At 43.3% G+C, this 13,994-nt stretch overlaps 1 protein-coding gene across 1 annotated transcript; it reads right to left on the reverse strand.

Annotated features, from left to right (window-relative positions):
• Positions 1 to 11,089, reverse strand: LOC310865765 (lamin-B3-like; the record flags this gene model as incomplete). Its single annotated transcript, XM_083774973.1, has 13 exons — positions 1 to 55; positions 1,030 to 1,076; positions 1,371 to 1,481; positions 2,608 to 2,724; positions 3,097 to 3,204; positions 3,786 to 4,005; positions 4,465 to 4,685; positions 5,501 to 5,626; positions 7,312 to 7,482; positions 8,105 to 8,230; positions 9,352 to 9,508; positions 9,862 to 10,050; positions 10,857 to 11,089. 13 exons carry the CDS (start codon positions 11,087 to 11,089, stop codon positions 1 to 3), a joined length of 1,881 nt encoding a protein of 626 aa, XP_083631099.1.
• Positions 11,090 to 13,994: the final 2,905 nt, after the last annotated feature.

The following is a 13,994-nucleotide window of genomic DNA, read 5'->3' on the forward strand; positions in this document are numbered from 1 at the left end:
TCAGTGCGAGGTGGAAGGGGGTCCAGGTAATATTACATAATGGCACAGCTCGCCTCTGCAGATGAAACCTAGAAAAATACAACACATTAGACACATGGACGTATCGATTTAAAACTACGACTGGTATGTTACTCAAAAATACTGACTAAAACTAAATAAACACCAACATGGACTGATTGACAAGCAATGACCATTAAAATAGCACATGCAGCACAGCATTGGGGGGGGGGGGGGGTTATTGATTGGCAACAAAAAAAAATCATGGAATGTAATAAAACCACATGGAATGAGTTAGTTCTGTTGACATTTTTCAGGAAAATCTATTACACTTGAGGGGGAAGGGGGGGCAATACATGCTGTGAAGACAATTAAGCAAAGCCCAGCCCTCCTCGCTTATCATACTACAGCAGAGTGCTTGCTTGTCCCCCTGCACTAACCTCAAGACACAGAACACGCGTCACAGATTGATTTCCTTTTCTTTGGCTTCACAGCACGCAGCAGGGGACGGTAAACAGTGGAAATTAGTCAACATTTCGATTGCCAACAACCACCGTCTGTTGTTGATGCCTATAGTCTCGAGATACAACTTCCACAATTTTCAAACGCTTCCGCCTAACAGTCGACCTCGGAAGCTCCGATGAGGAGTACAAAATAAAATGGATGTCCTGTGCCATCTCCCTGGCCATATATTTTTGTGAATGCCGCACTGTGCTTGTTTGCATAATACTTCTGATCTCAAGAGCAGACGAGTTTCTCCTTTACGGGGCGGAACTACAAACGTAGCATTCGAACATCGTGGAAGCGATAAGTCTGGCTTTAGAGATTAGTTTAATGTGTTTACGTTTGGGTGGCTTTATGTGCATGCCTTAATAAATGTAATGGGTCGCATTCAGAGTTGCAAGAGTGCGTTGACATTATTATTTACTTGCTGGATAGCTGAAACGTTTATCTGACATATAAACAAGAAATGATCAGTCATATTCGTCAGGTGAAACAAGTGCCGTCTCCGCTGTCTCTTCCCCAACTCACTCTTGCCACTCTGAGTGCGACCCACTACTTTTACAGTATTGTTGATCCTAGTGGATATCACACCAGAGCAGAGCACAGTGGTAATGTATGTCCATGTATGCATAGTGCTTACCGGTCTCCTTAAACTCTGTACATCACATCCGTCCATGTATGCATAGTGCTTACCGGTCTCCTTAAATGCTGTACAAGTGTACATCATGCCCCTCCATGTACTCTGCATAGTGCTTACCGGTCTCCTTAAATGCTGTACATCATGCCCCTCCATGTACTCTGCATAGTGCTTACCGGTCTCCTTAAATGCTGTACATCATGCCCCTCCATGTACTCTGCATAGTGCTTACCGGTCTCCTTAAATGCTGTACATCATGCCCCTCCATGTACTCTTCGCGGAACATGCCGGTTTCCTCTTCACCCGTGGCCTGGACACACACCACATGGCGCTCCGCTGTCTCCTGGATGTCAGCAGAGAAGAGCAGATACGATCCGGATTTGTTTTTAACATAGATTAGGTTAGATAGACTACAAATGATTCCCGAGCGTGTCGCGGCTGCGGCTCACTGCGCCAAGAGAGATGGTTTTCTGAGCTCAAGTGCACCCTAAAAACATGAACTTAACATTTAGTAGATTTTCTGTAGTTTTCTGGCTCAAACAAGTGCTCTGATTTGCCTGTGGCGTGTGGTAAAACTCCACAAATCCCATATATATATATATATATATATATATATATATATATGACATAGGGATTTGCCAGCTGATGTCACTGTTGAGGCATGTTTGCCTCTTCATTGCAGCTCAAAAGGGTTCAGAAAACTACAGAAATCCATTGAGACCGCCTTTCCACTGGTTGGTTCCCGATGGGAACCGGTTCAGTTCTTTTTGGTTCTTAGTCCATGAGCCAGAGCTCCAAAATTGGTGGGAAAAACTAGTCTTATATTAAATTGTTTATACTAGGATCAATACAAGTAAATTAATACATGATAACACTTCCACAATAGTAGCTTTTTCATATTTTCTATTATTTTGCATATTTTCCTACATAATGCCTCATTTGCATATTTAAAAACATTTAATTTGTAATAAGTACTCAATTGGGGAAGTTCCATGGTGATAATCTAGGTATGGTTTTACCCACTCAATTCATAATTAATGTTCCAATTTTGGAGCCCTGGCTCCTGGACTAAGAACTGAACCGGTTCCCGTTGGGAACCAACCGGTGGAAAAGGGGCCTGAATGTATAAAGTTCAGGTTGTTTGGGTGTAAATGAGGTCATGAAACCTTTAAGTTTAAAGGGACACTTCACCCTTTTTGCAAAAACAATATACTTTAATGAGGTTTAGAAGATTTTTAACACTTTCCTGAGGGTAATATATGGTTTGATATTTTAGCAGTGAGCCCAGTGTCTGATGTCATAGACACTGGGCTCACTTCCTTGCTGGACTACAATTCCCATAATGCTTTGGTGCACAGCTCCTTGTGGATAGGGGGAGGGCTGTCTTACTGAGACAACATGTAGTTGTCAAACGTCATTAACATATATTTTCTTTTGCAAAAAGGATTAAGTGAACGTTTTAACCTTACCTCCTGGTCGGGGGTGAGGAGGATCACCCTTACATCAGTGACTGGACCCCAGCTTGTGTGACCCTGCATGACCATGTTCCCAAGGTCAGTCTCCACCTCTGCATCTGCTGCCCAGATCTGACACACACACACACACACACACACACACAACTCTTAAGCATTACAGTAAATCCCATTATGCAAAAGAGTTAAAGTATTGTTAAGCAGATCTGCATTACTTAATTTACAAGATGTCCATGCAATTAGAGAGTTAGCTTGTTACGACTCTTATGGTACCAACATCAATACAGCATGGAATTGTGGACAAAAATCATTCCAAGGAAAACATCATATTTGGTCTGAGAGGCTAAATCAAAATCATCAAATGGTGGTTCCATGGCTCAAATGCTGAATAAATAATAGACCTTGATATGAAAAGAGTTAAACCACTGGGTTAGAACTTAGAAGAGTACAGTGAGTGCCAGTACAATGATGTACAGTAGAACTTACAGTGAGTGTCTGGCCTCCGTGCAGGACACAGGAAGGAGGGATGTGGAAGGACACATTCTCCATGCTCGGGTGAGTCCTTCTGACCACCCATCCCCCTAGTGGCTGCTCCTGGAAATGTTAGCAGGCGACTAGGGGTTAACACACACCAACTAGACAGAATTGAACCCAATACATTTCTTCTTTTCTAAAACAAGGTTTGTTACGTTTAAACATTCATAATCATCCAGAACTGATGACAAACTTCAGTCTTTGCTTTAGACCGGAGACGGAGAGTGTAGAGACCAGGTAGCTGAGATGTTGCATCCCTAGTTCCATCTTTCGTATGGTTGCACAATTATGGAAATTCTTGGCCGATACAGATGTTTAAAATAACAATTTAGCCGATGCCGATAAGTATACAGATATAAGTTTTAGTTTTTATTTCCCCCTTTTGTGCCAGGGGAAACAAATACACACACACACACCCCCCAACGTAGCCAACGCAAAAATGTATGCTTATCAACAACAGATAAAGATTGGCTACTGCCATCGGTTAATGTCAGTTTTATTTGCACATACTGACTGATAACGGCAAAATATCAGATACAGATATGTGGTCAATACATCGGTGCATCCCTAGTTGCAACCATACGGAGTAAGTTGCAACCATACGGCGCAAAATCCACACAACAGTTGACGGAGCATCTTACCGTGTCAGAGTTGTTCTTCAGTACGACGTAGTTGCCTTCTACGTCGACGTCATCGATGCTGACGGGACCGCAGGCCGTGGAGTTGGTGGACATCTTGTAGGCCGGCGTACCGCCGCTGGATTCCTCCATCTTGCGTTTCTTCCCCTTCAGCCTACGCGCACCGTGCGCGTGCGTCCGCGCCACCGCCGAGTGCTGGGCGGGGCTCGGCGACAGCTGCAGTCTGGAAGACATGGGAACGTGTCATGTTGTGAGCTTGTACAGTTAGATCTGCCCTTTTCTGAGAGTGACACCTAACCCTAACCTCACAAAAACTATGCCTAAACTTAACCCTAACCTGTTTTTGTGGAGTTAACCTGTAAAACAAAAGCCCCATCAGCGACCATCGATTCCCACGCACACTCAGCAAAAAAGGGAGTCTCCAGCGACACGTTGAGCTTGTAGAGAGGCCATTTTCTTGGCAGTATGTTTTGTCATAGTTTGTCATCATAGCTTAGTTTTGATTTAATTTGTCAAGATGGTCACATATTTCGGCAGGTCACCAATTTCACCACAACACCGCCAGGCTGGAGCGATCGAGTGCGAGTGAGCAAGTGTTCCAATACCCGAGATTCTGGGTATTAGAATTTGGGTTAAAGAACATTACTTCTGCTCCTCTCCCTCCAGGGTCAGAGGTCATTACCTCTGCTCCTCTCCCTCCAACATCTTGCGGTAGGCGTTGATCTCCATGTCCAGCGCCAGCTTGACGTCCAGCAGGCTCTCGTAGTCTTCCAGCTGTCGGAGCATCTTGGCCTGCATGCCCTGCATGTCCTGTTCCTTCTGGGCCAGCCTCTGGCTCCACAGCTCCCTCTCTCTGTCCAGGATCCGCTCCAAGTCCTGGACCCGGCCCTCCAGGGCCGCTTTCTGCACACAGAAGAATGGATGAGTTGCATTTCAAACGTCAAAATAAATAATAAATAAATCCATGTCCAAAAAGGAGTAGGATGAAGTATTAAACTCCTACCCCCCTTTTGCCAATGCAAGTGAGTTTAATGTTGTTGAAGGTCATTTAAATGCAGTCAGATAGGACTTTTCTGTTTGAATGTATTGGCTGTCAAGGCCAGAAAGTAGTTTTGCCAATCGGTAGGCGTTCCCACATAACGTCCGGGTACGATGATGTCACGTGCATACCTTCTGTCATCACACATTTTAAAATGCCCACACTTTGACCTGAGAGCTACTTTCAAAATGACTGTCTCAACAAGATCCTACCTTTACCTACTGAAAAAAGATTATACCATTGCTGAAAATAGTTTAAATATGGAATATTATATTCCATATTTAAACTACTGTATATATACTGGTGTTACATATAAGTCAAATGCACTTGGAATAGGTAGTTTTGTATTTATCTGTAATGCTACTGGCGTTTGTGCACAGCAACACTCGAAAAAAAAACATTGCTTTGTGGGTTTGAGCTGACAGGCCCTTTTTGATCAATGAATCAAGTCACCTTAATTCAAGTGTCAGATACTTTTTTAGGGGCATGTCATGTGATCTACCTGCATAGCCCTTGTGATCTACAGTTTCTAAATTATTGTGCAGTTTTGAAAAATTGAAATACTTTGGCTGAGCTTCTAAGTCTAATGTAGCATGCACTAGTACGATGTTTTGAACTTTTGCATACAAATGTCCCAGATTTACAACTATTCCCGTCTATCCTGGTTTAGGCTACCAACCTCTTTCTGGTAGAGCTGCAGCTGTGCGCTGAGGGTCTCCATGCGGACCTTGGTTGTGGTCAACTCATCCTGGGTGGCGTTGACGGCATCGCACTTCCTCAACGCAGTCTGCTGGGCGTTCTCCAGCTGCGGTACGCAGAGGGTTGGAAGCAAACATACAGCATATATACACATCAATGATTGCTTCTGAAACACTCAAAACTAAAATACATTTGTGTGCGTGACAAGATGGGATTCATATCATTGAGCATTTTAGCTGGGAAACAGACATGATACAGTCAGTCTTCCTTTACACAGACTCTCTGGCCTAGGTTTCACTTCTTAATGCGGCGTTCACAATAGTGGCGACAACACAACAACCAACGCCTTTTCAGCTACATTGTCTCCAAGTTTAACCCCGTTTAAGGCCCCATTTACACTGGCAGCCTGAATCAGATCTGTGCCACCTCCAGACTGGAATCCGTTTAAATAAGTCCACTCTAAACACAAGTCACATGGAATCAGATTTTTACAAATGCGACTCGAGCCACATTCAGAGGTGGTTTCAAATCAGATTCAAAAACTAATATCAGGAGATCCGTCTCAGTCTGAACGCAGTAACCTGATCTAAATCGGATTCCATGTGACTCATTTGTGTTTAGACTTATTTAAATAAATGGGATTCCAATCTAGATGTGACACAGATCTGATTCAGGCTGCAACACAAAGTTCTGTGATCCGATCTAGTCACTTGCAAATGCAGTGTGAACGGTCGGGCCAAAAGATCAGCGTTGCACAAGCCACAATGTGTAAATGAAAAACTGGAGTACTGAACAAAGTCAAAGCCAGCTGAACTTATTTGTAGCCACTAGTCTTAAGTCAAAATATAAAGTGCCGGGCATCAGTTTGAAGCTTCTCGTCACCGACTTCCATTGAAAACAGCTCGTAGCGCGGTGCTTTGTCGCCACTAGTGTGAACACGGCGTCACGTTGACTACCTCTTTTACTGCCGTCACCGCCATCTTGCCTCGGCTGACTGCACTGCCTTGTGCTCTAATGTTTTCCTGCACAAAATGCCTGCTGCATGTGGCTCCTTGACACGAGAGCTTAGAAAGATAATTGTTAAAGTAACAAACTGAAAACATTCGAAAGAGAGTTGGTTAAAAGAATCTGGAAGAAAAGTGTGATGCGTGTTTGTATGCAAGGCCAAGGCCATGTCATCTCGCGTCGTTCCAACAAGTAAGCACAGCCATGTATGTGTACACCTCGTGGAAATCTGCAGTAGCCTTCACATCCTGAGCCGACAGGCACTTAACTCTAACAATGTGTGGGGGGCGGGCAAACACTGTCGTCTTAAAGTGAGCGTGTATGCTGGCCCCTGGAGCTGGGGTTTATGCTAACAGCTAGCGGTAGAGATAGAGTTAAAGGACAACTTTTTTTTTGTTCCACCAAGGTTCATGTTCTAGGTTGTATAGAGAAAGTATTTAGAGTGTTTTTATTCATTTGCTGCTTTCGTTTTAGCAATATTTGACAAAATGTTGGCGTTTTCTTTATCATTTACTTTAGTCCTACTAGACCCCAGGAAATTACATGTGGCCACAAAACATGGGATCTACTGAATGTGAAGGGGGATACTAGCGAGATACCATACTGTGTTGTAGGCTCAATATGTCAGTTTGTCACCTCCAACCTAAAACATGAACCAGTTTGAAAAACAAACAAAGTTGTCCTTTAACGTTGCTGTGTGTACCTTGGCATTGGCAGTTACAGTATTGTGTATGTGCCTGTGCGTGTGCGTTTCTGTGCACGTGTGTGCGTGCGTGCCTCTCGTACCTTGGCATTGAAGTTGCGTTCCAGCTCCTCTTTGTACTGACCGATCTGTACATCGTGCTCCTGGCGGAGCTGCTGCATGGCCTCGGCTAGCTTGGTGTCAAACTCTGCACGCCTTCCTGAATCCACCTCCACCAGGCGGCTTTCATGCTTACGCCGGATCTCGTGAATCTCCTGCACGCGCACAATAGAAATAATCAGATGATGCTGCAATGGCCCGTCCTACCACAAGTGGCCTGGCTCACTCCTCATGCATTGAAGGAGGAAGCATGAGCCCAGTTCAGGGCTCTCCCCAGGTTGGCAGAGGGAGAGTAGCTCCCAGGATTACAGCACTACAATTGGCACCGGGTGAAAAACAAAAATGGGTTACAAACATCGTGGGACAGAAATTTAAATAGGAACGGCCCTACCAACTGCTGCTTGACAATACAACCATCCCATCTGTAATATGGAGATAACTTGCAGAACGCATGCGTGCGTCACAGCTCCAACTCCAAGGTCCGACATAGCGGCCATGCCCGGCGAAACTGCCCTCTCGCACGGCAGGAAACTAATTACACACTGGATAGAATCTCTGACAGCTAGTTTGTAAACGATACATACAGTTTGAGGTAAATATGTCATGATGTTGCGGAATCTGTATTGTTTTTATACCTGCAACAGCTAGTTTTACATTGACGCATTTTCGAGTCTATGCAGACGTCAGAATGATGTCAGAACAGTCCAGAGAGGACAACAGTCGACCGACTCGACCATGATCAATGATCAATGTAATACAGGTGAAAGACAGGCGTACCTCCTTGCCGATGTTTCTCTCGAAGTCGAGCGACTCCTTCATGGTCTGCATCTGGTTCTCAATGTCCACCCGCCTCAGCATCTCAGAGTTCATCTGGGTCTTGGTGTCCGCCAACACTGCATCCAACTAACACACGTAACACAATACAATTAGTCATTTATTTATTACCAAGCATCTTTAAAAATGTTAGCAATGGGTTCAGGTTTTATTTAGGTCCATTTTTATTAGGAAGAAAACCTGGACTGGATCCGTGAAACAGTGGATCCAGATCTTAAATTGTAATATAAACAGGAAATTAACATTTAAAAAGAAAAACTAAAATAAAACATGAGTTTTGGTGATGCTCTATATTGTCTGAATCATCTTAGTTTGGGTTTGTTTTTTTTATGTACTAAAAGAGTGTGGGGGGTTAACCCATTCTGACCTGAGATCAGATTCATACGAGGTTTCCACTGGACACACACTGGTCTGATTAACCCATTCTGACCTGAGATCAGATTCTAAAAATGTCAATCATTCTTCGATTTTTCAAAAAATAGCAGACCTACAAGCTCGTATCGCGCCACTCGGTGGCGCGATATGAGCTTGTAGATCTGCTATTTTTCAATAGCTAAAGCATAACATGATGCCAACACCAAAATGGGTGCCCGGTCAGAATGGGTTAAGAGCTAATGAAAGTTGCAGGTATGGTATGTGCGATATAAAGTGAGATTATCATAATGACAGTAATCCTTAATCATATGCAAGGGCTTTTGGAGAGAAACGAGACAGACACCAGTCACTTTAGACTAGAGTACTGCTGGTGTGTGTGTGTGTGTGTGTGTGTGTGCTCGTCAGTTAATGTCAAGGCAATTATGTGCACTGTCAAATAGGTCTACATCTATTTAAAGGTAGCACATACTTGTAGACATATCACCCTGTGCTCATACTGTGCACAAATTACATAAATCTTTGCGTTTGAACACAAAATGCATTTTGAGAACGCACAAATTTTGCAGCCCCCCACACACAATCATTCTACAGTTGTGGCCCCCGGCCAAATCTAAGTTGAATACCCCTGATGTAAGTCAATGAGGAGCATATTTTGAATTATCAATTTCTAATCAATGGAGCAATTTTTTTTTAAACTTTCTTCCACATTTGGAGTTGCATCATGGCAAGGCATGTACACAACTCAACCTCTGCTAAAGTGCTCTTACCCTTTAACAGCACTGGGGAAAGTTGGTAAAAAGACATGCATTACATACATGTTTCTGCTGAGCTTGGAGTTCATCAACGTCAGTGGTCAACCTCTTGGTCTTCGCTAGCTGGGTGCTGTAGTCTGCGTCCTTCTGGTTGAACGCTTCCTCCAGATTCCTCCACTGAGTCAGAGCATGAGCCAGGTCGCTCTCCTTTTTCTGGTTCCTGAGAAAAAAGAAAATCTTGTAAAATCGGCTATTTTTGGCGAAGAGACTTTGGCCTCTGACCGGAGTTGAAGTGGTTAGCACCATTTGTATAAATCACACCAATGTGCTTTTTTTGTTGCAAACCGTTATTTAATTTTAAACAGTTTTTTTTTCCTCCACATTAATGATACGTAACGTTGTTCACCATGTTTAGTTCATGGAACATTGAAAGTTACTAATGTTGTGTGGAGAGGAAGTCTGGAGCTGTTGCCCCCGCAAGCAGACTTTGGATAAGCAGTAAGATGGATTCAATGGATGGATTGATGGAACGTGCCATTCGCAAACGGTTAATACATTCGTAGAATCGGTCACCTGGCTCTGAGCTTGGTGAGCTCCTCTGACAGGTTTCCGACCTCCATCTGCATCCGGGCCCGGTCGTTTGCCGTCTCGTCCAGGGACTTGCGAGCGTCGGCCAGCTCCGTCTCATAGAGCCGCCGCACGGTGCTCAGCTCCCGGGTCTTCGACTCCTCGTTCTCGTCGAGGAGCAGCGCCATGGACGACCTGACATGCAAAAACAAACTAGTCACTCCAGGCTACTGTACAAGGTTCAAGGTTATCTTTATTGTCCCTTGCGGGAAATTGGTTTGCAGCCAGATTATAGTAAAAAATACACAAAACAACAACATTCAATACAATCTAAGAACAGGGCACTAGAGACAGAGAATTCATGACAGTCATGACATACTGCTTGGACTCACCCCTACAACACACTTACTAGCACATTTTGATAGGTTGAGATGGATTTAAGGGCCTATACTGTACTGTACATACTCCAGTTTTAGGTGATAAGGTGACCACTGAAACGGTAGTTTTAGTAAAAACAGAGCGATGTGTATAGAATCCCTACTCTCCTTCAAAACGGCTCTCAAAGAGCCCTTATGGGTGGTTGCAATTCAAAACTAGCCCCTGTAGAAATAAAAGTAAATGATTTCCAACAGTTTGTGTTGTTTTTGCATAGTACTGTATATTTGTCATTAAATGTTCTGATGAATTGAATATGAAGGACCACAATGGAAACAAGCCTAGTGCTTTCTTAGGTTTTAATCATCTTAGCAGACTTGAACTTTCCTGTGCCCGTTTCTGCAAACTGTTAGTAAAGTTTTCAATAGGGATGTCCTGATCACATGTAATTTGCTCCTGATCCAGATACTTATGCCATATCACAATATCCAAAATCACAATATCCAGTCTAATATCATGATATGGATGTATAATATTGATACTACGGATGTCCCGATCACGTTTTTTTTGGGTGATCGCCCCCCGCTCACGTGATCGGAACAACCCTAGTTTTCAATCAATCTCACCTCTGGCTCTCCAGCTCGATGGAGCGCTGGATGTAGTTGGCGAGGCGGTCGTTGAGGTGCTGCAGCTCCTCCTTCTCCTGGACTCGGGAGAGACGAGCCGGGCTGACCCCGGTGCCGGTGGCGGACGGGGAGGAATGGGAGGACGCACGGCCACCGGAGGACCGGGGAGCGGAGCGTGAAGAGCGGCCGCTGGAGGTGAACGGGGTGGAGGTGGAGGAGGGCGAGGAGGCCATGATGAGATGGCGATGGTGCTACACCTGCAAGCAGTGCAACCACAAAACACTTTAGAACGTGTTAAAAACCAGTGGTGGAAAAACTCATGTCTTACTTACGAGGGGAGGTATATATATATATATATATATATATATATATATATATATATATATATATATATATATATATATATATATAGTCCTTAGTATGAATAGCCTACTGCAATGTAAAAAGTACAATATATTGGCACTAAAATGTACCACAAGTATTAAGTAGCCTACTCATTATGAGGAATGTCCCATTTCTGTTTCAGAAGTTTTCAAATGTATAGAAATCTTTTGAAAATGGTAGATCTACTTAAGCACAATGTGCCACATCACAACACTGAGCTTGTAGATCGGCTATTTTCAAATGGCGAAATAATTTAACTCTTGATGGTTAATGAGCTTCATTTCACGCTTTCGAGACTCAATTAAAGACCTATAATGGTCCATTTGGTTACCAAACTCTCCATTTAGCTGGGGACCACCTAAAACCCCCTCACGGACCACTGGACTGACCAATGGTTGAGAACTTTTACAGTCCATGGTTGAGAACCACTCTGCTATGGACCACCAGAGCTATATGATGCTACAGCTTGGCTTGCTACATGCCTACACCGGCAGCGGTTCACTTCACACACAAAATGCAGGTTAGAACGTCAGAATTGTGTTCAAAATAAACGTAAACTAATAACGCTGAGTTTCTGCTTAATATCAAACCCAAAACGACATGCCAGTGCTCTAGTCCGCCTCTAGCCTTGGTGATATGATAAAAGACACTCAAATAACGCATTATAGATGCATTTTTATCGAGTTTTTACTTTCGTAACTGCGGTAGTGTTGGCCTGCACCGCCTAGCCCAAACATTTAGAATCTCGTAGAGGGTTTTTTTCGATTCTGACGAATCTCAGAGAGATTCGTCAGAATCGAAAAAAACCCTCTACGAGATTCTAAATGTTTGGGCTATGCACCGCCAGTGCTTCGTGCACAGTCACCAATACAGCCCGTTGATTCTCCGTGTATGTACAAAAACATATGATTATGTGCTTAACCGGTTCCCCCAAATGATAACTCGGCCGTCGGAGTCTTTATGCAATGTATTAGTCCATATTATTTAATATGTATGAGTTTTAATCTCGTTTGTGGCCGAACAAAGTTTATTCCCCCTCATTTACTTCCCGTTTACATTGCGTGTAATTCCGGGCTTCACCGGAAGCGCCCCCTCGAGTTACCGCCGCCCATTGAAGACTATATGGGGAGCGTCCGACAGAATCCGACACAGACGTGATTAAAACACTTTTCATATTGGGAAAATACAGACTAATACGTTGCACAAAGACTCCGAAGCGCGGGTTAACAATTCGGGGCAACCGGTTTGATATTATAACAAGTTAATGGGTATTCATTTGTTGCAACAGCAAATCTGGAGCAGCAGAATCGACTCTTAACAGAGCGCGTTTACAAACACGACCCCAACCAATCGAAGCCCCTTTACGCAAACAAAACCCGTATATATAAAAATTATGTGGAATGTAATGTACTCACAGAAACAGTTGTAGGCTACAGAAACGCTGTGGTATTATTATTGTAGCGGCCGGTTTGGGAGTTGGGACCACAGAACACTCAGCTCAGCTGATACAGATAAGAGGAGCAGAATCAGCAGATAACAGTGAATGGATGGAGAGGGTACACGTCACCAACACGAGACTGCATTTATAGGGCGACACAGGTGCGTGGAGGAGATTGACTGATTGATTGATTTTATTTCACAGTATATGTAGAATGGGCAGTGTGGTGGAAAAAAGTATTCACATGTTTTACTTAAAAGGATCCCTGGCTAATAAGACAAATAAGCCAAATATTATACGTGCCCGTGGCCCGTGCCCTCTACAACAAAAACATTATAAATTAAAACACCTTCAATATTTTATTTATTTCATAAATAGAGAATCTTTCACTCAATAGGAACTGCTCCTACTCCAAGTTGACGATGTCATATGCCCACACGGCCCATACTTCAATCAATCAATCAATCAATCAAATTACGATGGGAGCCGTTCCTATTGAGTGAAAGATTCTCTAATTATTAAAGAAATAAAATATTTAAGGTGTTTTTATTTCTTTATTTTTAGTTATAGAGGGCAAGTATAATGCTTTAAGGCATATTTGTCTTATTAGCCAGGGATCCTTTTAAGTAGGATCAATACTGCAATATGTAGATGTGCACATTTTGGCTCTGAGATGTAGGCCTAGTGGAGCAGAAGTAAAATAATTGGAAATTGGAAATACTCAAAGTACAAATACGTACAAAGCATTGCACATCAGCCAGTCTGGCTTCAGTGGCTTGCAATAATGTGATGCAAATCTCACGTTAATATAGTTACTATAGCTACTTTGATTATTATTGCAAAGCGTACATTAACCACTTAATTCAGCCCTTTTAGCGATTTGAAAACAGCAGCTCTTTTAGCCTTGTTTATACTTCACTGTGCAACGGTCCTATGCTGGAAAATAGCAGATATGCAAACTCACAGCACTGAACTTGCAGATCTGCCATTTTTTGCCATCCAAATGCATTATATGGTTAAATGGGCCCTAAGAGATGCAGAAATGAACTAGAAAAATTCCCGTTCTGGGAACAGGTCTCCACCAGGAGGATAGGACTAATAGGAGAGTGTGTGATGTTTGGAGTGTGTGTGTGTGTGTGTGTGTGTGTGTGTGTGTGTGTGTGTGTGAGAGAGAGACGCAACTTGGCCTGTTGTAGCGCCACCATGAGGCTGATTTGAAAACTGTCAAGTGGCATTTCTTCCTCAGCCTATAGTGGGAATAGGCATGCACGGCTTGGGAAGCCGTGGATATGCTCCTGAGGAGGAAGATTCTAAAA

The sequence above is a fragment of the Protomyctophum parallelum genome (genome assembly GCF_964188405.1).
Source record: "Protomyctophum parallelum genome assembly, chromosome: 10".
NCBI classification, from domain to species: Eukaryota; Metazoa; Chordata; class Actinopteri; order Myctophiformes; family Myctophidae; genus Protomyctophum; species Protomyctophum parallelum.